This window comes from Notamacropus eugenii, chromosome 6, assembly GCF_028372415.1.
Source record: "Notamacropus eugenii isolate mMacEug1 chromosome 6, mMacEug1.pri_v2, whole genome shotgun sequence".
NCBI lineage: Eukaryota > Metazoa > Chordata > Mammalia > Diprotodontia > Macropodidae > Notamacropus > Notamacropus eugenii.
In genome coordinates this window covers 135,947,875-135,971,414 of record NC_092877.1, presented here as the reverse complement: position 1 = coordinate 135,971,414, position 23,540 = coordinate 135,947,875, and the positions used below count along the sequence as shown (strand labels likewise).

At 37.6% G+C, this 23,540-nt stretch overlaps 1 protein-coding gene across 6 annotated transcripts in view; it reads left to right on the top strand.

The window, feature by feature from the left end:
* LOC140511854 (uncharacterized) overlaps positions 1–23,540 on the top strand; it is a 77,730-nt gene that overhangs the window by 40,160 nt on the left and 14,030 nt on the right. For all 6 annotated transcript variants that reach the window (XM_072621077.1, XM_072621076.1, XM_072621075.1 and 3 more), the window contains 6 exons: positions 11,858–11,917; positions 13,218–13,374; positions 14,311–14,509; positions 15,688–15,766; positions 19,524–19,616; positions 22,898–22,970. In XM_072621077.1, the coding sequence (XP_072477178.1) occupies positions 11,858–11,917; positions 13,218–13,374; positions 14,311–14,509; positions 15,688–15,766; positions 19,524–19,616; positions 22,898–22,970 (661 nt within the window). The remainder of the gene's footprint in view (positions 1–11,857; positions 11,918–13,217; positions 13,375–14,310; positions 14,510–15,687; positions 15,767–19,523; positions 19,617–22,897; positions 22,971–23,540) is intronic.

Sequence of the window (23,540 nt, the reverse complement as noted above, 5' to 3'; positions counted from 1 at the left end):
AGCCTGGACAGCATCTTCCACAAAATCATCACAGAAAAATTGCCCTGAGGTCCTACAGCCAGAGAGTAAAATAGTCATTGAAACAATCCACAAAGGAAAACTTCTCTGCTATTGTAGAACCATAGGGTAAAGTAGAACTGGAAAGAATTCACCAATCACCTCCTGAAAGAGATCCCAAATTGAAAATACCAAGGAATATTGTAGCCAAATTTCAAAATTATCAGGTCAAAGAGAAAATACTGCAGGCAGCTATAAATAAAGTTAAAAAAATTTAAATAATCATGTAACTGCCATCAGGATTACACAGGACCTTGTAGTTTCTACATTAAAAGTTTGGAGGGCTTTTGTAAGACAAAGGAGCTTGGGCTACAACCAAAGATCAACTATCCAGCGAAATTGAGCATAATCTTTCAGGGGAGGAGATGGACATTCAGTGAAATAGGAGACTTCCAAACCTTACTGATGAAAAGACCAAAGCTTAACAGAAAATCTGATCTTCAAATACAAGACTCAAAAGAGGCATAAAAGGGAAAAAGGAAAGAAAAAAAACCCAACATGTTATTCAATAAGGGCAAAGTGGTTACATCCTCACAAGGGAAGATAATACTTTTAATTCTTAAGAACTGTTATCTTTGTCATGACATTTAAATGGCATATGCATAGGCAGAGGATTTGGGTATAAGTTGACTTTGATGTGATGATAAAAAAATCTAATTAAGTGAAGGAAAGGAGAAAAGTAAAGTAAAGTAAAAGAAAAGTAAAGAAGGCAGAAAGAGGTAAATTACACCACATGAAGAGAAATAATTACATATTACAGTAGAGGAAAAGAAGGGGGAGAGATTAGCATTGTTTGAACCTTAGTCAAATCAAAACATTTTTTTTTGGAGGGGGGGGGATGGCAGGGCAATTGGGTTTAAGTGACTTGCCCAAGGTCACATAGCTAGTAAGTGTCAAGTGTCTAAGGTCACATTTGAACTCAGGTCCTCCTGAGCCAATATTCTAAAAACACTTTTCACACAAAATAATATCTAAATAGTTGGAAAATATCAGCTTCTTATAGGTAGGTCAGATAATATAATAAAAATTACAATTCTACCTAAATGTGTTTACTTTTTCAGTACCATACCAATTAAACCACTAAAAAATTATTTTTGTTCTGATTATCTTTTCACACATAACTAATGTGGAAATAATGTTTAATGTGATCATACATGTGTATAACCTATATCAGATTGCTTACTGTCCTGAGGAGGGAGAAGAAAATTTGGAACTCAAAATCTTATAAAACTGAATGTTGAAAACTGTCTTTATATGTAACTGGAAAAAATACTATTCACTGGGGGAGAAAATCAGTCAGTGTGATTTACCTAGTTAATTTGTGGATGAAGTGGATAGTTGCCAGGGCTATACGGTTCATCCAGTTTTAGGATTTCTTTTGTCAAGACATAATATTATAGTGCAAAAACCCAGTTAGCCATGAAACATTTATTAAGCACCTACTATGTGCCAGGCACTATACTAAGCTTTGGGGATATGAATATCAAAAAAAGAACAAACAGAAAATCCCCAAATAAATACCAAATTAGAAATTCTTAAAACCAGAGATTAATAAAATTAAGAAAACTGTTGAACTAAAAGGCATAGAATTTTTTCTTGGGTCTAGAGTGTTGAACTGTATTGATATATTCATTAATAAAGGGGTTCGTTATAGATGCATGTCCTCAAAGCTATTTTTTTAGTTATTTTTTCTTTTGGTTATTAAAGCGGCCATTCCCTGACTACTTCATAAAGAGACCTGTTCACTGAATGGGCATTACCTCCCTCTGAGTAAGTACCTGAAAAGGCCTTAGCCTAAAATGGCCAAGGTCTCCCATTGGATCCTGGGCCTTCTCCAGTCATCCTGATAAATACCTAGTCACTGGATCCAGATGGCTCAGGAGGAGAAAGTGAGGTTGGTGACCTTGCACAGCCCTCCCTCAGTCAAAATAAAATCAAGTGCAAGTCATGTCATCATTTCTCTGATGTCATGGTCTTCTTTGAAAACAAAAGATGAACACAATGAAACAAAGAGCTGATTTTGTGGAAAAAACAATAAAAATGATAAACATTTGGTCAATTTGATTTAAAAAAAAGAAAGTAGAAAACCAAATTACCAATATCAAAAATGAAAAGGGCGAACTCGCCTCCAATGAAAATGAAATTAAAACAATAATTAGAAATTATTTTGCCCAACTATATGACCATAGGTGAAATAGATGAATATTTTAAAAAATATAAATTGCCCAGATTAACAGAAGAGGAAGTAAAACACTTAAATAACCCCACCTCAGAGAAAGAAATTAAACAAGGCATTAATGGACTCCCTAGGAAAAAAACTCCACGGCCAGATGGATTTACAAGTGAATTCTATCAAACATTTAAAGAACAGTTAATTCCAATACTATATAGACTATGTGGGGAAATTGGTGAAGGAGTCCTACAAAGGAGTCCTACCAAATTCCTTTTATGACACAAATATGGTTCTAATACCTAAACCAGGAAGAGCCAAAACAGAGAAAAAAAATTATTTCCCTGATGAATATAGATGCAAAAGTTCTAAATAAGATATTAGCAAAAAGATTATAGCAACTTATCATGATATTAGTATACCATGCTCAGTTAGGATTTATACCAGGAATGCAGGGCTAGTTCCATATTAGGAAAACTATCAGCATTATTGATCATATCAACAACAAAACTAACAGAAACCATATGATTATCTCAATGGATGCAGAAAAAGCTTGTGACAAAATACAATATCCATTTCTATTGAAAACACTGGAGAGCATAGGAAATAGGGGAGGCTTCCTTAAAAGAATAATTATGGAGGGGAGGCCAAGATGTTGTAGTAACAGCACGGACTTTCTAGGGAACTTCCACCAAACCCAGCCAAATACCTGTAACAAAAATGACTCCAAACAAATTCTGGAGCTGCAGAACCCACAGAATGATGGAGTGAAGCAAATCTCCAGCCCAAGACAGCCTGGAAGGTCGTGGGGAAGTGTCTATCACATGACACTGGGAGCAGAGCACTGTCCAGTGTGGGCTGCGAGTGCACAGAGGGGACCTAAGCAGACTTTGGGGAGATTGAATCTCTCTCACCTATGGTGGCCTCCAGACTTCATGACCCCAAAATATTGAGGATAAATGGGAAAGTCAGTGGGAAAAGCCTGTGGGACCAGTGCAGAAGAGTGGAGGTAGAGTGGGGAGGGGGTGGAAGAACCTGCAGCGGCTACGGCATCAGCAGGGGCAACTGCAGCCACAGTTTCTGGAGCTCTAGGACCACAGATTGTGGGGGTATCGAGCAGCTGACAGTACACACCCCCAGCCCCATTGGAAGCAGGAAACTACCTAGACAAAGAGCTCAAAAGTCAAGTAAATGGCTGGAGAAATGAGCAAAAACTGGAAAAAGAATCAGACTATAGAATCTTACTCTGGTGACAAGGAAGATCAAAGCATGCAAACAAAAAAAAATAAGGTCAAAGTTCCTCCATCCACAGCCTCCAAGAAAAATATAAATTGGTTTCAGGCCACAGAAGAGTGCAGAAAGGATTTTGAAAATCAAGTAAAAGAAGTAGAGCAAAAATTGAGAAAAGAAATGAGAGCGATGCAAGAAAATCATGAAAAACAAATCAACTGATTGCTAAAGGAGACCCCAAAAAATGCTGAAGAAAATAACACTTTAAAAAATAGAATAACCCAAATGGCAAAAGTGATGCAAAAAGCCAATGAGGAGAAGAATGCCCTAAAAAGCAGAACTGGTCAGATGGAAAAAGAGATCTAAAAGCTCACTGAAGAAAATAATTCCTTAAAGATTAAAATGGAACAGATAGAAGCTAAGGACTTTATGAAAAATCAAGAAATTATAAAACAAAACCAAAAGGATGAAAAAACAGCAGAAACTGTGGATATCTCATTGGAAAAAACAACTGATCTGGAAAATAGATCCTGGAGAGACAATTTAAAAATTATGGGACTACCTGAAAGCCATGATCAAAAAAAGAGCCTAGACATCAACTTTCGTGAAAGTATCAAGGAAAACTGCCCTGATATTCTAGAACCAGAGGGTAGAATAAATATTGAAAGAATCCACCCATCACCTCCTGAAAGAGATTCAAAAAAGAAAAAGTCCTAGAAATATTGTAGCCAAATTCCAGAGTTCCCAGGTCAAGGAGAAAATATTGCAAGCAGTCAGAAAGAAACAATTTTGAGTATTGTGGAAATACAATCAGGATAACACAAGATCTAGCAGCTTCTACATTAAGAGATCTCAGGGCTTGGAATATCATATTCCAGAGGTCAAAGGAACTATGATTAAAACCAAGAATCACCTACCAAGCAAAACTGAGTATAATACTTCAGGGGAAAAAATGGTTTTTCAATGAAATGGGGGACTTTCAAGCATTCTTGATGAAAAGACCAGAGCTGAATAGAAATTTGACTTTCAAACACAAGAATCAAGAGATGTATGAAAAGGTAAACAGGAAAGAGAAATCATAAGGGACTTACTAAAGTTGAACTGTTTACATTCCTAGATGGAAAGATAATATTTGTAATTCTTGAAACTTTTCTCAGTATTTGGGGAGTTGGAGGGGTTATATACATAGAGATAGAGGGTAAAGAGTGAGTTGAATAGGGATGAGAGAGGGATATATAGGGAGGAGAAAGGAAGAAATGGAATGGGGCAAATTATCTCTATAAAAGAGGCAAGAAAAAGCTTTTTCAATAGAGGGAAAAGAGGGGAGGTGAAAGGGAAACAGTGAAGCTTACTCTCATCACATTTGGTTTTTACATGCAACTGGGAAATAAGATATACAGATAAAAAGTTACAGAAAATAGAGGACATGGGGATAAGGGAAAGAAGGGATGTGATAGAAGGGAGGGTGGATTGGGAGAAGGGATAATCAAAATGCATGGAATGAGGGAGGGGACAGATGGGGAGAAAATTTGGAACTCAAAATCTTGTGGAAGTGAATGCTTAAAACTAAAAATTAAAAAATTTCAGAAACTTAAAAAATAAAAAAGGGATGAGCCATCCTCAGATGCTTCTACCCTGCTCTAAGAGAGTGTTTTACTTGGATCGTAGACTTTAGACCTGGAATAACCTTAGAAACTGTTTTATTCAAGGATGCCTGACCTTTTGTATCCTGGTCCCTTTTGGCAGTCTGGTGAAGCTTATGGACCCCAGATTCAGTTAATGATTTTAAAGACTTGAAGGAAATGCAAATGTTCTTTTAGGTATTAGTGGACATAAAGATGCCTTGAAAAAATCTAAGTTCACAGACCTCCTGAAATCTATTCATTGACCACGTAGGGGTCTGGGACTCCAGAATAAGAACCCCTAGGTTAATCCAGTCCTGGAATTGTAGTCAAAAGGAAACTGAGGCTCTGACAACTGAATGACAGTAGGTCACATGGAAAGCAGTGAAGATTCAATGTAAGCCCAGACTTTTGACTTCAAGTCCAGGTCTCAGAGAGTTACTCAACTGAAGGGATTATGAAATGTTAGATTTGGGAGAGACCCAGTCACATCATGATTAACCATCTCAAGCTGTGCACTTGGATAGAGGGAAAAAATACAACATTAGTTTCACTGACATGTAATTCAATAACTTCAGTTATTTTAAAATTTGATTCTGAAAAAGAATCCATATAGTTTATGAAGCTACCAAACGGGTCTGTCCATTCACAGGAGAGGTTAGAAGCCCCTCTCCAGATCCTAACAAGAACCTACAACTTTTCACTATTCAGCCCCCTAGCACTTTCTTTTTCCTATCCTCAGGGAACCCCTCTCCCCTCCTCTTTCCAATGAAAGATCATTATCACTTCTGATTAGAGAAGGATGAGATAGAATACAATAGCATCATTGACTGCAGAAAGCATTGCCAGAAACCACTTTAGAGATACTCAGGTGCAGTGGTGGGAGCCTGCAGCCTCCAGAGCACAACAGGTCTTCTAAGTCCTCTGGTGCAGCCTTTTCACTGAGTCCAAGTTTGACAGAACAAATCCTTTTACTGGGAGTACTTGTTCTGTGGAGTTTGAATTCAATCCAAGAGCTGCTATTGAGGACCTAGAGGGCCCCATGTGGCCTCAAAGGGCCAGGTTCCCCAACTCTGCTCTAGTGCAAGGATGCCTTTGTACAGAGAAGTGATTTGTACCAAGTGACATAATCAATTAGCAGAAGAATGTATTCTCAGAAAGGTCAACTTCCTCTTTTTTGAACTTGACCTCCCTAGTTCAAAGCTCTTTTGTCCCATTACATTTGGGGGCATGGTTTGATGAGATGAAATATTTTTTGGATACTTAGTAAAAATAAGATAGACTTTATTCCCATTGCTTTTTATAATCATACCTCATTTTATTATTTATGATTATCATTTTATAATTATGCATCATTTATTTATGTATTATTTTATTTACTTTATTATTATTTACCAACATGAGTTTCAATAAAGACAAAGTCACATGCCATGTTCATGTTCAGTCACTTTTTACACAGTCAGCTTTAGTCATCAGCATCACTGACAGCTTCCACGTTCCTTCAATTATTCCCCTGGGCAAATAATGAGTGATCCAGGGTGAAAAGGTCCTTCAAAGGCTAGGTTGGAGAGACTGTAGACAAGGGATCTGTCTGTGACATCATAAAATGCTATGTGTCCCTTTTACATAATCAAGAAAAATGCCCACTTTTGGAATAGGTATGCTGGATCAACTACTCTGGAGCCTAAAAGGCTTCTGGGACTCTATCCCAAAGAGTTCCTAGAAATGGAAAAGGGTCCCACATGTACAAAAATATTTATAGCACCTTTCTTGGTGGTAGCCAAAGACTGGAAATCAAGGGGATGCCTATCAGTTGGGGAATGGCTGAACAAGTTGTGGTATGTGAATGTAATAGAATACTATTGTGCTATGAGAAATGATGAACAGGAAGACTTCAGAGAACCCTGGAAAGACTTATATGAACTGATGCTGAGTGAAAGGAGCAGAACCAGGAGAAGTTTGTACATAGCAGCAACCACAGTGTGTGAAGAATTTTTCTGGTAGAGTTAGTACTTCATTGAAATGCATGGACTTAAAAAATTCCAATGGACTCTTGAGGCAAAACACCTTCCACATTCAGAGAAAACTATGGAATTGGATCGCAGACAGAAATAGACCATTTTCTTTTGTATTATGTTATGCTATGTTTTGTTTTATGGTTTCCCCCATTCATTTTAATTATTCTATGCAACATGCATATAATAGGAATGTACATGTCGAACTTATATAAAACTGTATGCTGTATCAGGGAGAGAGTGGGGAGGGACTGAAAAAAATCTAAGATATATGGAAGTGATTGTCAAACACTGAAAACAAAAAAAGATAATTCAATTAAAAAAAAAAATTCACCCAAATGGCAAAAGAGATCCAAAAAGCCAATGAGGAGAAGAATGCCCTAAAAAAGCAGAAATGGCCAGATGGAAAAGGAGATATAAAAGCTCACTGAAGAAAATAATTCCTTAAAGATTAGATTGGAGCAGACAGAAGCTAATGACTTTATGAAAAATCAAGAAATTATGAAACAAAACCAAAGGAATGAAAAAATAGCAGACAATGTGAAATATCTCATTGGAAAAACAACTAACCTGGAAAATAGATCTAGGAGAGACAATTTAAAAATTAAGGCACTACCTGAAAGCCATGATCAAAAAAAAGAGCCTAGACATCAGTTTTCATGAAATTATCAAGGAAAACTACCCTGATATTCTAGAACCAGAGAGTAAAATAAATATTGAAGGAATCCACTGATCATCTCCTGAAAGAGATTCCAAAAGGAAAACTCCTAGGAATATTGTAGCCAAACTGCAGAGTTCCCAGGTCAAGGAGAAAATATTGAAAGCAGCCAGAAAGAAACAATTTTGAGTATCGTGGAAATACAATCAGGATAACACAAGATCTAGCTGCATCTCCATTGAGGGGATCGCAGGGCTTGGATATTATATTCCAGAAGTCAACGGAGCTAGGATTAAAACCAAGAATCACCTACCCAGCAAAAGTGAGTATAATACTTTAGGGGGAAAAGTGGTCATTCAATGAAATAGAGGACTTTCAAGCATTCTTGATGAAAAGATCAGAGCTAAAAAGAAATTTGACTTTCAAACACAAGAATCAAGAGAAGCATAAAAAGGTAAACAGGAAAGAGAAATCATAAGGAATTTACTAAAGTTGAACTGTTTACATTCCTACATGGAAAGATAACATTTGTAACTCTTGAGACTTTTCTCAGTATTTGGGGAGTTGGAGGGATTATATACATATAAACAGAGGGCACAGGGTGAGTTGAATAGGAAGGGATGATATCTCAAAAAACAAAATTAAGGGGTAAGAGAGGAATATATTGGGAGGAGAAAGGGAGAAATGGAATGGGGCAAATTATCTCTATAAAAGAGGCAAGAAAAAGCTTTTTCAATGGATGGGAAAAGGGGGAAGTTGAGAGGGAAAAAGTGAAGCTTACTCTCATCACATTTGTTTAAGGAGGGAATAACATGCACACTCAATTTGGATGAAAATCAATCTTACACTACAGGAAAGTATGGGAGAAGGGGATAAGTGGGGTATGGGTGGATGACAGAAGGAAGGGAAAATGAGAGGACAGGGTAATTAGAAGCAAACACTTTTGGGAGGGACAAGGTCAAAAGAGAGAATAAATGGGGACAGGATAGGATGGAAGGAAATAGAGTTAGTCTTTCATAACATGACTTTCATGGAAGTCTTTTGCATAATTACACATGTATGACCTATATTGAACTGCTTGCCTTCTCAGTGGGGAATCCTAGAGAATCAAGTAAAAAACTACTTGAAATAATAAAAACTTTGGCAAAGCTGAAGGATACAAAATAAACCCACATAAATCATTTGCATTTCTACATATTACTAACAAAGTCCAACAGGAAGAGATAGAGAAATCTCACTTAAAGTTGTGGTAGACACTATAAATTATTTGGGAGTCCACCTCCCAAAACAAACCCAGGGAGTATATGAACACAATTACAAAACACTTTACATACAAATAAAGTCAGACCTAAGTAATAGGAAAAACATCAGTTGCTTGTGGGCAGATTGAGCTAACATAATAAAAAAGATAATCCTACCTAAATTAATTTGCTTATTCAGTGCCATACCAAACTACCAGAAAATTATTTTATAGAAATAGAAAAAATATCAGAATTCATCTGGAAGAAGAAAAGATCCAGAATATCAAGGGAATTAATGAAAAGAAATGCTAGGAAAGGTGGGCTAGCCCTACCAGATCTCAAATTGTATTATAAAGCAGCAGTCATCAAAACCACTTGCTACTGGCTAAAAAATAGAAGGGTAGATCAGTGGAATAGGTTAGGTATGCAAGACATAGTAGTCAGTGATTATAGCATTCTACTGTTTGATAAATTCAAGGACCACAGCTTCTGGGATAAGACAAAAACTGCTGGAGAAACTGGATAACTGTGTGGCAGAAACCAGCCATAGACCCATTACCTGACACCGTACAAAAGAATAAAGTCTAAATGAGTACACAAGCTAGCTATAAAGGCTGATACTATAAACAAATTATGGAAGCAAGTAATAGTTTGCTTGTCAGAATTATGGAGAATAGAGAAATTTATGACCAAACAAGAGATAGAGAACATTATGAAATGCAAAATGGATAATTTTGATTACATTAAATTGAAAAGTTTTTGCACACACAAAGCCAATACAACTAAGATTAGGAGGGAAGCAGAAAACTGAGAAAGAATTTTTGCAACTAGTGTCTGTGATAAAGGCTTCATTTCTAAAATACAGAGAGAACTGAGTCAAATTTGCAAGAATACAAGTCATTCTCCATTGATAAATGGTCAAAGATTATGAAAGGCAGTTTTCAGAGGAAGAAATTAAAAATACTTGTAGTCATATGAAAAACCACTCTAAATCTCTATTGATTAGAGAGATGCCAATCAAAACAACTCTGAGGTACCATATCACATCTATTAGATTGGCTAACATGACCAAACAGGAAGATGATAAATGTTGGAGAAGATGTGGGAGAGTTGGAACACGAATTCATTGTTGGTGGAGCTGTCCTTTCTGCAGAGTAAACTGGAACTATGCTCAAAGGGGTATAAAAATCTGCCTACCCTTTGACCCACCAATATCACTTCTAGGGCTATATCCAAAAGAGAACATAAAAATGGGAAAAGGATCCACATGCACAAAAGTATTTATATGAGCTTTTTTTGTGGTGGTTGAGAACTGGAACTTGAGGGAATGCCTATCAATTGGGGAATGGTTGAAAAAGTTGTGATATATGAATGTAATGGAATACTATTGTGCTACAAGAAATGGTGAACAGGCAGACTTTAGGAAAACCTGGAAAGACTTATATGAACTGGTGCTGAGTGAAATGAGCAGAACCAGGAGAACATTATACACAGTAACAGCCACAGTGTGTGAGGACTGTTTCTGATAGATTTAGTTCTTCACAGCAATGCAAGAACCTAAAACATTCACAAAGGATTCTTGATGCAAAATGCCATCCACATCCAGAGAAAGAACTATAGAATCAGAACACAGAATGAAGAAGACTATTTTCTCTTTTATGTTTTGTTTTTTTCTCATGCTTTCTCCCATTCGTTCTAATTCTTCTATGCAACATGACTAATGTGAAAATGTGTTTAATAAGAATGTATGTGTAGAACCCATATAAGATTGATTGCATGCCATCTTGGGGAGGGAGAGGGAGGAAATTTAAAACATATGGAAGTGATTGCTAAAAACTGAAAAGAAATAAATTAAGAAAAAAAAAGAAAAAAAAGTTGGCCAGAAGTTTGTGGTCAGAGATGAGCTTGAGCAAGATGATCTTTAAGGTTCCTTCCAGTTTGGAAATTCTACAATTTTCTAAAACTGAAACATTTGAATTTTGTAGTCTCCCATCTGTCACAGTCCTTGTAATTTTAAGCCCACCCAATATCTGGTAACATGATAATAATCACTTGTTGATTTAGTGACAGAAATGAACTGGGTGATCTTCAGTTTAACTTTTTATTCCCTGTTGTCACATTTATTAATTTTACCTTCATCTTATAGAGGAAAGAATTGTGTTCAAAGAGATTTCTTCCACTGGTGAGATTTCACAATACTGCTATAATGAACAATGGTAACATACAAAAATTAATTTTAAACTGTCAAAAGCTAATCTTACAAATCAATGTGCTTCTTACAGACTTAAGATGATCATTTGATAGTATCTGATACTCTACATAAAATCGGTGTGATATTTCTAGCAAGTTCAATGCAAAAATTCAAGAATGTCCCAAGACACTCTAAGCCCAATAAAAATAGAAATAACTTTTTGTAACTCCATTGAGATAGAAGAACAAGCCCTGGATTTGGGAATCACAGTCCTGGCTCTGCTCTTGTCCTCAGCACATCATTGTGTGCCTATTCTCCCTAGGCCTCAGGATCTTCATCTTTCAAAATGGGCAGAAGGCCTCACAGGGAATTTGTGAAGCTCTCAATGATCCTCTGAGGTTGATACCATCTCCATCTTCTAGATGGAGAAGGGGCATCTATGAGAGGAAGGTGGTACCTCTAAGTCGGGGTTTGACCCTGCATCTCTGCACATCAAGCCCCATGCTCTTTCTGCTATCTACCTCACAAAGCAGTTATGAGGATCAAATGAATGCTTTCCAAGGCACTGTACCTATGTAAGCAATTACAGTCCATAAAATGCTTTTGTTAAGTGATGGTATGCAAGTTTTACAACTGATAATAATTCATATACAACAACATTATTATTCCACAGGTAGAGAGTTATCAGGAAGCCAGGCTATGGAATGACATATTTGTCTGGACCCAGAAAAAGGTAAATTGTTTTTAAAGACTGTATTTTTAAATTCTTTTTGTTCTAATAAATGAAAAAAACAGTTATGACTGCTATGACTTACAAATGTTACATTGATAGGGAGGGTTGGCTGCATAACAGAAAGGAGGCATCAGGACACATGGGTTCTGGTCCTCACTGTGCTGTGTGACGTCAGGCAAGTCATCTCATTTCTTTAGGTATTCGTCTCTTAATTGATCAGATGAGGAGTTTGAACCTTCAAGCTCAGTGATTTTGTGTCAGTGAATAGAATACCAAGACAGTGCCAAAAAAAGCAGAGCAGTGTCCTCACAGGGCCACAGAGCCTGGCCGGTATGTGGCCTTGTAGGGCTCTTCACATCACTGAGGTGATGTCTCAACCAGTGTTTTCTGCCTAATATCCTCAGGCATATGAGGTCTTCACACAGTTTTCACCTTCACTGGCGGTGTTATTTCCTGTGTGGCAGGATGCAAGGAAATGATGCATGTTAAAACACTTGCTTTGTTACTTATCAGTCTTACAGAAACTCTGCACTAGGGACAGGTCTAAGTGTTTTCAGCTGCCATGACTTAATAGACAAGTCCCAGGTAGTTGTCCAAGGCCCAGAGGTTAAGTGCCTTGCCTGGTATTGCATAACTGGAGTGTCTGAAGAGGAATTTGAAAACCTAGGAAGACTCATATGAACCGATGCTGAGTGAAGTGAGCAGAGCCAGGAGAACACTGTACACAGTAACAGCTATAGTGTACGATGACTGACCTTGACAGATTTAGCCCTTCACAGCAATGCAAAGACCTCAAACATTTCCAAAGGACTTTTGACATAAAATGCCATCCACATCCAAAGAAGGAGCTACATAGAGTCAGAACGCAGAATGAAGAAAGACTATTTTCTCCTTTGTTGTGTTTTGTTTTTCTCGTGGTTTTTCCCTTTTGTTTTAATTCTTCTCTGCAACATGACTAATGTGAAAATGTGTTTAATAGGACTGCACTGTAGAACACATATAAGATTGCATGCCATCTTGGGGAGGGAAGGGGGAAAATTTGGAACTTATGGAAGTAATTGTTGAAAACAAATAAATTAATAAATTTGAAAAAAGGGGGGGGATTTGAATCCACCCAAGTCTTCCTGATGCCTAGCTAAGAACCCTATCAATAACATGCTTCTTCTGTAAAAGTGCATACAGCCAAGTTGTCTTTAAGATGACATTCTTGTCCATAACTTATTTGACTTGCTTTTTTAAAGAAAATCATTTTTAGTTTTATTACTTTCCATTTCTTCACACTTGCTTAATTTGGTTGCAGCTAAGTATGCCCATCAGTACCATCAAAGCCACTGTGTTAATAGAAAGCATTCTGGCCTCATTTGAGATGGAAGAGATTCTGTATGAACTAAGAGACCATTCTGCTGGCTTGAACTGTGGCATCTGGGATTATTCTGCTTCTTTTGTCTCCAAATTTGGTGAGGAAAAAGTAGTCTTTAACAGAAATAAGTGATCTTTGACAGCTTTTTTTTTTAACAATAACATTAAAAGTATGTCTGTTCCCAGTAAGCCTAGAGTAAGTCATGTGGTCACCAGAAATGGAAATGGGAGCCGAAGAGATTCTTAAAGGAAAGGAAGATTAACTAAATCTTCTTACCTGAATTAACTGAAGGTTTCTTCTGGGCCAAATACAAGGTTGACAGGAAGGGGTTACAGGAAAGTTTTTAGAGGTTAGGAGTCAACCTGTGGCTATCTCTACACGTAGGTTACTGTTCTCCTTCATGGACTCCATGTTGCAGTCAAACTGATTAGGTTCCCTGATCTCTCTCTTCACAAGCTAATAGCTTCTTCCCTTCATCTCTGCTGGTAGAAATCCCCTTCCTCCAAAGACCCAGCTTTTAGATGCTACCTCCTCTCTGAAACCTTCCTTGAGCTTTCATAGTGTACTGCGTATGCTTTTCTCTGCTCTCATCCCAAAGTACAAAGTGATTTCTCCATTTTCTCAAAATTTCTTAGTTTTCTCTTTTGCCCTTAACACATATTACTTATTGATCTATGTACATGTTATATTCCCTCCTACAACAGCCCTAGCTCTGTGAGAACTATACCTACCATTTAAAAATTTTAGTTTCTCTTGTGTCCAAGACAGTTCCTTGAACATTGGAGGTGTTTTTTTAAAAATTTCTTGAATGGAATTAGTGAGAGTAAAGTGTCTATGCCAGAAAAGGGACTATTTCTCAGCCTCTTTTTTAAAATGTTGTTTTCTTAAGTGAGAACCAATTCGGTTTATGCTCTGGTTCTGATAAGGCTGGGATTATGACTTATAAGGCAGACCTGTACAGAAAATTTTACAGTGAACATTTTGATTTGTATCCCCTTTCACCTCTTTTTCTTTCATCTCATTTTTCTACTAGGCCATCGAGCTGAATTCTTATTGCCAGACAGGAGCAAGTATGTGAACATGGAGAAACTTTTCCTCAAGAGTTATATGGATTTGCTGGTGCAGACATGTCACAGGAGAGGGGCTCTGGCAACTGGGGGGATGGCTGCCTTGTTACTACCAAAGGACCAAAAAAGTGACAGCTACCACTCAGTCTTAGAGGCTGCTCAGCGGTAAGAAAATCTCAAATTTTTTGGAGCTAAAGAGCAAATTCTCAATTGCACTTCCATTAGAGATTGAAACTGAGGAACCAGAATCTTCACTGGAAAATAGATTTAGATAATGAGACCAAGGCCCTAAGAGATTCAGTGATTTGCCCAGAGATATAGATATACAAATATGCAGATTCTGACTTAAACCTAACCCTTTAAAGACAGTATCATGCTCACTATAAGGATCTTGTGTAGAAAATAAGGCCCAGAGAAGTGATTTAAGTTCACAAAGGTGACACAGAGCCAGGATCCAAAGCCCCGTCTTCTGACTCTAAACCCAGTACTTTTTCTGCTTTACTACTACATACACAGCATTAGAAATGTGTAGAAGTGCTCACAAAAACTCACTGTCAGCACTAAGTTCTATTTTTTAGAATAGATCATGTCTTTTCTAATTTCTACCCATTTTTTCATTTATTCTATTTTCACTAGCGGATAATGAAAAGCAAACAAACAACCCAGTGATCTCCTTTCTCTGCTATCTGTGGAAATCCTAAACTTTCTAGAAAATTAATATTCACCATTTTTATGAAAATTCTCTACAATGTGTACATATTTTCCTACCTTCTTGGGGCATACTGACTCTCATCTGACTTTCCTTTCCTTTGGATGTCCTGTTCATATTGATGTGTGTAGCACTGTTTTGTCTGCGAACTAAATGGCCCTAGACTGTTGCTAAGATTCTGTCTCTTCTTGAGGGTCAACTTCACTGAGCAACCATTCCTTCTCTCTACTGGCTCACCGTTCTAATCTATCTTCTGTAGCCCATAAAGATCTGGAGGAAAAGAAATCCTATGACCAAACTCATTCAGTCACAAATCTTAATTTTCACACAGTTCTAAACCAAAAGGTTGTGCTCTGGAGGCCCCTGTGGCTGGGTTTGTTTTGCTTGCCTTACTTCTGAGTTCTCACTGTGTTTAGATGATATATTTGCTAAAAGTCTGCTGCATGAATGAGGGCACAAACTACAAATATCCTATGGGTCCAGGTGAGGAAACTCATTTACTTGATGCTTTGATAGCTTCAGAAAGAACAAGTATAAAACGTTCCAAATGAAAGTTTTATAATAAAAAAAAAGATAAGCTAATAACATAGTCTGGATATAAACAATGACCGATTAATTTCTTTGCTAATTCTAGGCTCAAATTATTTGAAATCAAGGCTGGAGTAGATGGATTTATGGTGTATGATATTGGCTTGGTGGAACCAATGCAAAAGGTAACTTTGCACTTCTTTACATTTAGGAAAATCTTGTTTTGCTTTTTTTTAAGAGTAACATAGTAGTCTTTGTTTTTAAAAACAATTTAAAGTGATGTCATCTTTCCCATTTAATTTTCTAGAGGCTAGGAATTGGTTTGTTAATGATTTACCAGGGATCACAAATATGATAGTTTGGATTTTGATTAGAGTAGACAACTTAGATCTTTCTTATCCTGCGTACAGATTGTTTTATTTTTAAATGATTCTGAATTAAGTATATTGTATTCTTTAAGAAAGAGTGACTTTTTGAAAACAAGTTATGCTTTCTTCGGTATTCTTATTTCATTGCTTGAAGGGTTTTGAAGAGCTAAATTTTACCTGATTGTGGCCTTAAGGAAGCTGGAAATAAACCCACTGTATTTATTACAGTCCACAGGCCGTTTCTTTTTCTAGTCTCTAATTGTCTCGTTGCTCTTAAGTTGGAATACTACCTTGTCATAATGCATTGTGCTGTGTTTGGGAAAATCTGTCTCACAGATGTGGTGTTTCCTCTGCATCATCAGAGAACAGTCAGAATAAGTCACCTCCTAACAGCTGTTATTCTTCTGGCTACCTCATCAAACTGAGCTCATGTTTTCTAAGTTATTACAGAAGTAGACAGGGAGAATTGAAATTATTCTGCCTCATCCTCCATCCTTGATGTCACAGAATTAAGAATTTCGCAGTTAAAGAGCATCTATCTCATAAGCCATCTAAATCCTATATATGTACCTACTGCTTTGCAGATATTGTCATTTTATCCTCACAACAACCCTGGGAGATAGGTACCTTATTATCCCAATTTTACAAATGAAGAAAGTGAGGTAGACAGCAGTTTTAAGTGACGTGCTCAAGATCATACCTAGTAAGTATTTAAGATGAGATTTTAACTTAGATCTTCCTGACTTCAAGTTCAGCTCTTTATCCACTGTGATACCTTAGAGGCCTTATTTGGATAAGTACAACATTCCTGAAAAAGACATTTAGACTCCTCCTTGAAGAAAAGGAAGTCCTTATATTCCAAGACAGCCCCTTCTACTTTCAAACAGATCATATTGTTAGAAATCTTTCCCATGGATCTATTATCTATCCTAAATCTGACCCTGCAGTACTGCTCCACATTCTGCCCTCTGGGCCAAGCCAAGCAAGTCTCATTCACCTTCTAGGGGAAAACCCCTTAAGTACTTTTACATCTATCTTTAATCTCTGTTTCAGGCTAAACATCCCTGTTCCCTCTAACCAGTCCACATCTGGCATGATCTCTGTCTAGTCAATCAAAAAAGTATTTATTAAGCGCCTAGTAAGTACCACTTGCTCTGTAAGGTGAGGAGAATGAAATAATACTCTGTCCACAGGGTATCACCAAAAGTGCTGATATAAATAATTTGGTATATCTGGGAACTTTCTTCTTATTGCTGGCTTCCTGGGGAATAAGCCTAGTAGCAGAATCTTCAGGTCAAAGAGCATGGGCATTTTAGTCACTTTATTTGCATAATTCCAAATGGCTTTCCAAAATTACTGATTCAGTTTCACCAGCAATGCACTTGTGTGCCTATCTTCCCACAATCCCTCCAACACTGACTATTCAGATGACTTTTGTTATCTCTGCCAATTTTCTAGTTGTGAGGGGAAACATTAAGGTTGTTTCGATTTGCTTTTGTTTTTTTTTTTATTAGTGATTTAGAGCATCCCTTCCTATGGTTGTTAACAATTTTTGATGCTTCTTTGCTAGTATCTGTCCTTTTTATATTTATCTACTGGGGAATGGTTTCTGGTGTTACACATCTGGGTTAGCTCCCATATGTTTTGGATGATTTTTTTTTTTTACAAAGAAATAGATATTTACTGTGATGATACAGCAAGAAGAGAAGTTACAAAGCATTTCTTTTGTAACTCAGGGAAGGAGGAGATGTTGTAATACTCTCCCCTCTCTATGCTGAGAATGGGATTACCCTGAAAGCATTTCCTATCAAGCATTTGCCCCCAGCAGATTCACTTCCAAATCCATCAGAGTTGCCTGATGAGTTTTCATTTCAAGTACCACTTGGCTGGGTCACCCAGTTCATTATTCCCTGATTCATCTTCCACCCCCCACCCTTGTTCACTGTGCTGATCTAGACTCCAGCTCTCATGCTTCTGGTTCTGGAGCTCATTCTTCTGACCTTTCAAAACTCATAGGGTCATAGCTATCTCCAATTCCTTCATCTAGAAGGAGAATAGAAAACATCAATGAAGCTGTAGCACCTGGACCACATCTTCATGGTTTCATGTTGACTCTGAGTGAGAGAGGGCCCAAGGCAGCTCATCTTCCTCATTGAAAGCAGAGCACAAAAGGAAGACTCTCACTTAGGTTGGTCAGCGCCTTTTGAAGGCTTTTAGATTTCTGCTGAACAGTCAATCGATCAGAATTCCATCTCTTCACCACATGATTAGATGACTAGAACCAGTTACAGAATGTCTGTAACAAGCTTTGCTTTGAGGAATGGGTCCCTTCTACTTGCAGGCCATCATGCCTTTCCAGGAGCAGGCTTCCTCGGCCCTTCCACATGGGCTAGTAGCAAGCGGAATCCACTGAAACTGTTGTGAGGATTTTCACTAGCCAGGATCTGCCCTTTTCTCTATCTGTTTTTCAGTTTGAGGTATCAAAAACTACTTTAAATACATCAATTTGGACTAGTTTTATTTGCATACTCTATCTTTTTTTAAAGGTCCTTTTCTGGTCCACAGCCTTCATTATAGATTAATCCCATTCTGAGCTTTGCCTCCTGGCTATATTCTTTCAGAATGGCAATGATTTTGTGTTCACTGCCCTTGCTTCCATCTTGTATACATGCTTTTAAAATGTGTGCATTGGTTGATGTACATTCATGTTGGTCTATTTCAACAAGTCTCCTCTCTCTTCTTCATAAGAATAATTTCTTATGTCAAAATTTTATTTTCAAGTTTTCCATCTCTCTTGCTCTGACTTTAGGGCAGTAGAACTTTAGGGCATGAGGTGCTCTGTTCTTTCTCTGAAATCTCATCTCCCAAAACCTAGGGTGTGCATCAGACCACGTCTGACTTTCCTCTCCTCTAACATAAATTCTTAAGGTGGAATTATCATTTACCCCAGAGATTCCTATCATTTATACTTGCTAGAGTAATTTCCAGAACAGCAAATCTTCTATACGTTTGAAGAATAAAATTATCCTTAAAAATGTATCAGCTGCCATGCTTTTTTTGCTAGGTGTCCAAATAATTGAAGTTTCCCATCACTGTTATCATCATGTGTAACAATGAGGGCTTTCCAGGGATAAAGAACCAAGAGAAGAGTTCCCTGAAGGCTCAGGGATAGAAACATAATTCCATCTCTTTTGAGGCTAATGCAATATACACTAGTGGTAGCCAGCAAGAAACACCAGCCTAGATGCAATGCTTGTGTTCATATCCTGTTTCGTAAGTCCTTTTCTATTTCAATATGGTATATATAAATTGGTAAACCTCCAGATTAGGGAGAAAAGTCTTGAACAGTCAATCTCATTAAATAGCAGAGCTCCACAGGACAAGGGGGTAGGTCCATTACAATTACTACTTTATAAAGAGAAGAATCTTATTTTAATGTGGCTCAGATGAGGGATAAAAGCCCAAACACATAAAACAACTAAAACAAAAAAACCACGACAGACTCTCAACTACAAGTACTGAATTCCCAGAACAGTATTGCAATAATCTTAACATCTATTTCTCTTTGACACAGCTATTTAAGGAACATACAAGAGGCCCCAATCAGTTACATGTCATTCCTGAAGGTGTGAACGTGACTGCCACACAACTGCTAACCATGCCCGCAGTAAGGATTTTCCTCAGTGAAATCTTTGATTACCTGACTAAAGATGGATGTATATTATCAGGCATCAGACTGAGAATGGCTTGCAGCTAATAGAAAACTTAAATACAGAGCCTCATGCTAAAGGTCCTAATAGCGCCAGGGAGAGAATCCTCCTGTCTTGCTCCCTGATAATGATAATGCACTGGACTCTTGGAGAACTAGGTCCATGCCCTATTTACTAAGTGCCTGGTCCTAAGCTAGGTATCGTGGGGTTATTCAGAAGTAGTTTAAGACATGGATGTTGGGAAAGCACTCTGGGTTTAAAAGTAAGACAGCTGAGTTCCCATCCCAGCTCTTCCTACCTGTATAACTTTGGGCAAGTCACTTTCCTCCTTTAAAATGAAGAGACTGGATCTTTTAGTCTCCAAGGCTCTTTCCACTCATATTCAGACAAATCTATGATCCTATGACAAAATTAAAGAGTGCTTAAGATAACATTTAGTTATGTGTTCAATTGTGTAGTACTGTATGTACTTTAAATGTTACATGCATTCAGGAGGGGGAGATAGTGAATAGTCAGGCAGGACTTTAAGTAGACCTTGCTGTCTTAGAGACTTTGAAGTGACTGTGGGACAGTTGGGTGAAAAAATGTAGAGATGTGAGACTGCTACTTAGTGAGAGATCAGAACTAGATCTCTAGAGCTGGGAGTCATCTCCACAAAGGAAATAATAGTTGAAGCCACAGGTGGTTTCACTGAAGGAGAGAATGGAGAAAGAAGCAGTGGGCTAATAGTCTTTGTGATGGGGAAGAGAAGGGAAGTCAGTGATCACATGAGGAAGTGATTGAAGAATATTGTGGGGTCATGAAAACTAAGGTAAGGCACAGTTTAAAGAAGGAAATTCAAATGAAGTCAGTGACATTATCTTAGAAACCAAAGCCCACCTGGTATTGCTGCTTCTGGAATATTTTATTTAGTTGTTTTAATAAAAATTATTTTACTAGAACATAAGATTTCCAGAAGTGTTTCCAGACAGGCCCAACAAACTGATCACAAGCTTTTCTTGAAGTGAAATTTCTACACTTGACTACAGAATAATTATATTGGTGAGGGCTGTGATGTTTGGTGTTTTTGTCCAAACCAAGCTTGTCCATCTACTGCTTCTGAGGAGTTAAGCTTGTCTGAAGGGCATATTCTAAATACAACTAACTGGTAGATTGCTTTAACCAATTCAAGAATCATAAAACATTTTTTATTCTGAACTTAAACAACAAAAAAAGAGTACTTCCATATAGACAGCACAAGAGGATGCTGGATGAAATTGTGAATGTCCATTTTATGCCACTTGTTTTTTTAAAAAGTATAAATTCTTCACGCTATTTTCTGGTTTGCGCATCCTATTGGACTTCCATATGTTCTCTTTTATGCATTTTTAAATGTTATGTAATGCCCCTCCCCTTTTTTTGACATCCCCATTGTTAATCCTCCCTATCTCATTTAACCAAGAGAAAGAAAGGCAAAAACAAAGCAAAAGCAAAAAACAAAAAACAAACTCTTGTAATAAATAATCATTCAAGCAATATTAATCCACACAGTGGCCATGTCCAAGAATGTGTATCTTTTTTCTGCACCTTGTAGATATCACCTCTCTCTCAAGAAGTGGATAACATACTTCATTATGGGTCATCTAGCGTCATGGTCAGTCATTGCATCAGACACTACGTGTGACCCTGGGCAAGTCATTTAGCCTGCCCTGTGTTTGCCTCAGTTTCCTTGTAAACTGTAAATTCCTTGTAAATTGTAAAGCACTTAGCAGTGTCTAGCATGTAGTAAGCACTATAGGGATGTTAGATTTTATTCTTGTGGAAGAAACAGTTCAAGTTTAAAAGCCCTGCTGTCAAAAGGGGAATCCTGTGGGCTTGCAGTGACCACATGAAAATAACATGCCTTGTCTTTATCTGGTTCTACCAGTAAACATGTGGCTTCCTTGATAATCCTGTAGGGCTGGTGGGTCATCTTTTCTCTCCTGGAATGTTTTAAAAATGGTGGCCAGGTAACCAAGAAGCCTTTGTTTCAGCATTTCCTTTAGGATACCTGAGGACTAGCCTTCTCCACCCTTTTAAGTACACTGATTTTCTTTTTTTTTTTTTGAGCACAAAGTATTGCTGCTCAGTCATTTCAGTTATATGTGACTATTTGTGAACCCACTTGGGGTTTTCTTGGCAGAGATATCGGAGTGGTCTGCCATCTCCTTCTCCAGCTCATTTTATAGATGAGGAAACTAAGGCAAAAATGGTTAAGCAACTTGCGAAGGGTCACAGAGCTAGTAAGTGTCTGAGACCAGATCTGAACTCAGATCTTCCTGACTCTAGGCTTGCCTATCAACTGTACCATGTAGCTGCCCTTGAATACAATATGCTAAAAAAAATCTGATAAAAATGGCAAAGATTTAATGAATAGGAAGACCTATACACATCACAGTAACTAGCTTCATTTACATTGCATTTTATAATTATAAAGTATTTTACATGATCTCAACTAGAACTCAAAACCCCTGAATGGTAGATTGAGTAAGTATTATTACCTCTTATTTTACAGTAACAGAAAAACATGCCCAGGCATTTTGATATTACTCCTCTTAAGTGAAATACCTTAATACTTTGCCACCTATATGTGTTTGAAATGAAAATATAACTTTTGGATTTTGGCTTTTAATGGTGATGTTAAATCACCCTTTCCCTCCCTCCCCCATTATTTTTCTAACTGAATGATAGAGTGTTGAGCATTACTGCTAGCTTGTTTCAGGGTGGACTCCTGCCCCCTTCAAGCAGGGAACAGATTATGAAACAACTTTTTCCCACAAGGTCTCACATCTGAGAGAATGACTGTAAGAGGGCCCATGTGACACTGACAGTCAATGTGGTACAGTAGAGAAAGCTCTACATTTGCAGTTGGAGGATCTGAGTTTCAATCACTTACAACCTCTATAACCTTGAGTCACTTAGCCTCTATAATGAAGGGGGTGTCTTAGATGATTTCTGAGGCTCTTTCCAGTTCCAAATTTGCAATCCTATCCTCTGCATCAGAGGCTTTGGGGAAAATAGAATTTAGAAAAAAATACAAAATTTGGCAAATAGCCTTAAATCCTTTTGAGAGAGAGACACACACATACACACGGAAAGAGAGAGAGACACACACAGAGAGACACAGAGAGAGAAAAGAGGGGAAAAGCAGAAGTTAAATGCTCATACTTTTGTTGGGAATTAGGCTGCTTTGTAGTAACACATTTTCCCTTCTCATTAGGGAGGTGTCACCCTCCACGGCCTGAAGTATAACATTGCTGTAGGAGTGCTCTTCATATATTCTTGGCTGAAAGGTAAGAGTAGAATCATTTTGTTAATTCCAGTAAACTCACTATGTAACCTGGGAATCTGTCAGTTCATCTTGACCCATAATATCTTACACATGGCAATGGACAAGTCTACTTGGGAAGAGTATGGGTCCTTGTAAAGGAAATGGAGACTGTGGATTACATTGTTGCTGCACCACCAATTTGCTTTTTACGTTGGGAACTATCTTAACCACCTTGAATTTTCCCTTCCCCATCTGTATAATGGAGATAGCCATGTCACCCAACCCAAAGAACTGAGATTAACGTTAACTTTTACACCAGAGCATGAAATGCTTTCATAAAGACTAAAAACTTCCCTCCTTTTTGTTGTTTATCTACTTGAACAGATAAATCAAAAATGACACTGCATAAATCAAGAGTAAATGTCTATTTTAATTTTATAGAATCTGCTACACACCTCTCTTCACCGATCCTTCATCATTCCCTTTTGGTCTCTCCTAGCGACTCACTAGCAGTACCTCTGGACTTAAATCATTCATTACCGACACCTGCTATTTTTAGTTGCTCTGTTTTAACTTTCTGTGGGATAGTATG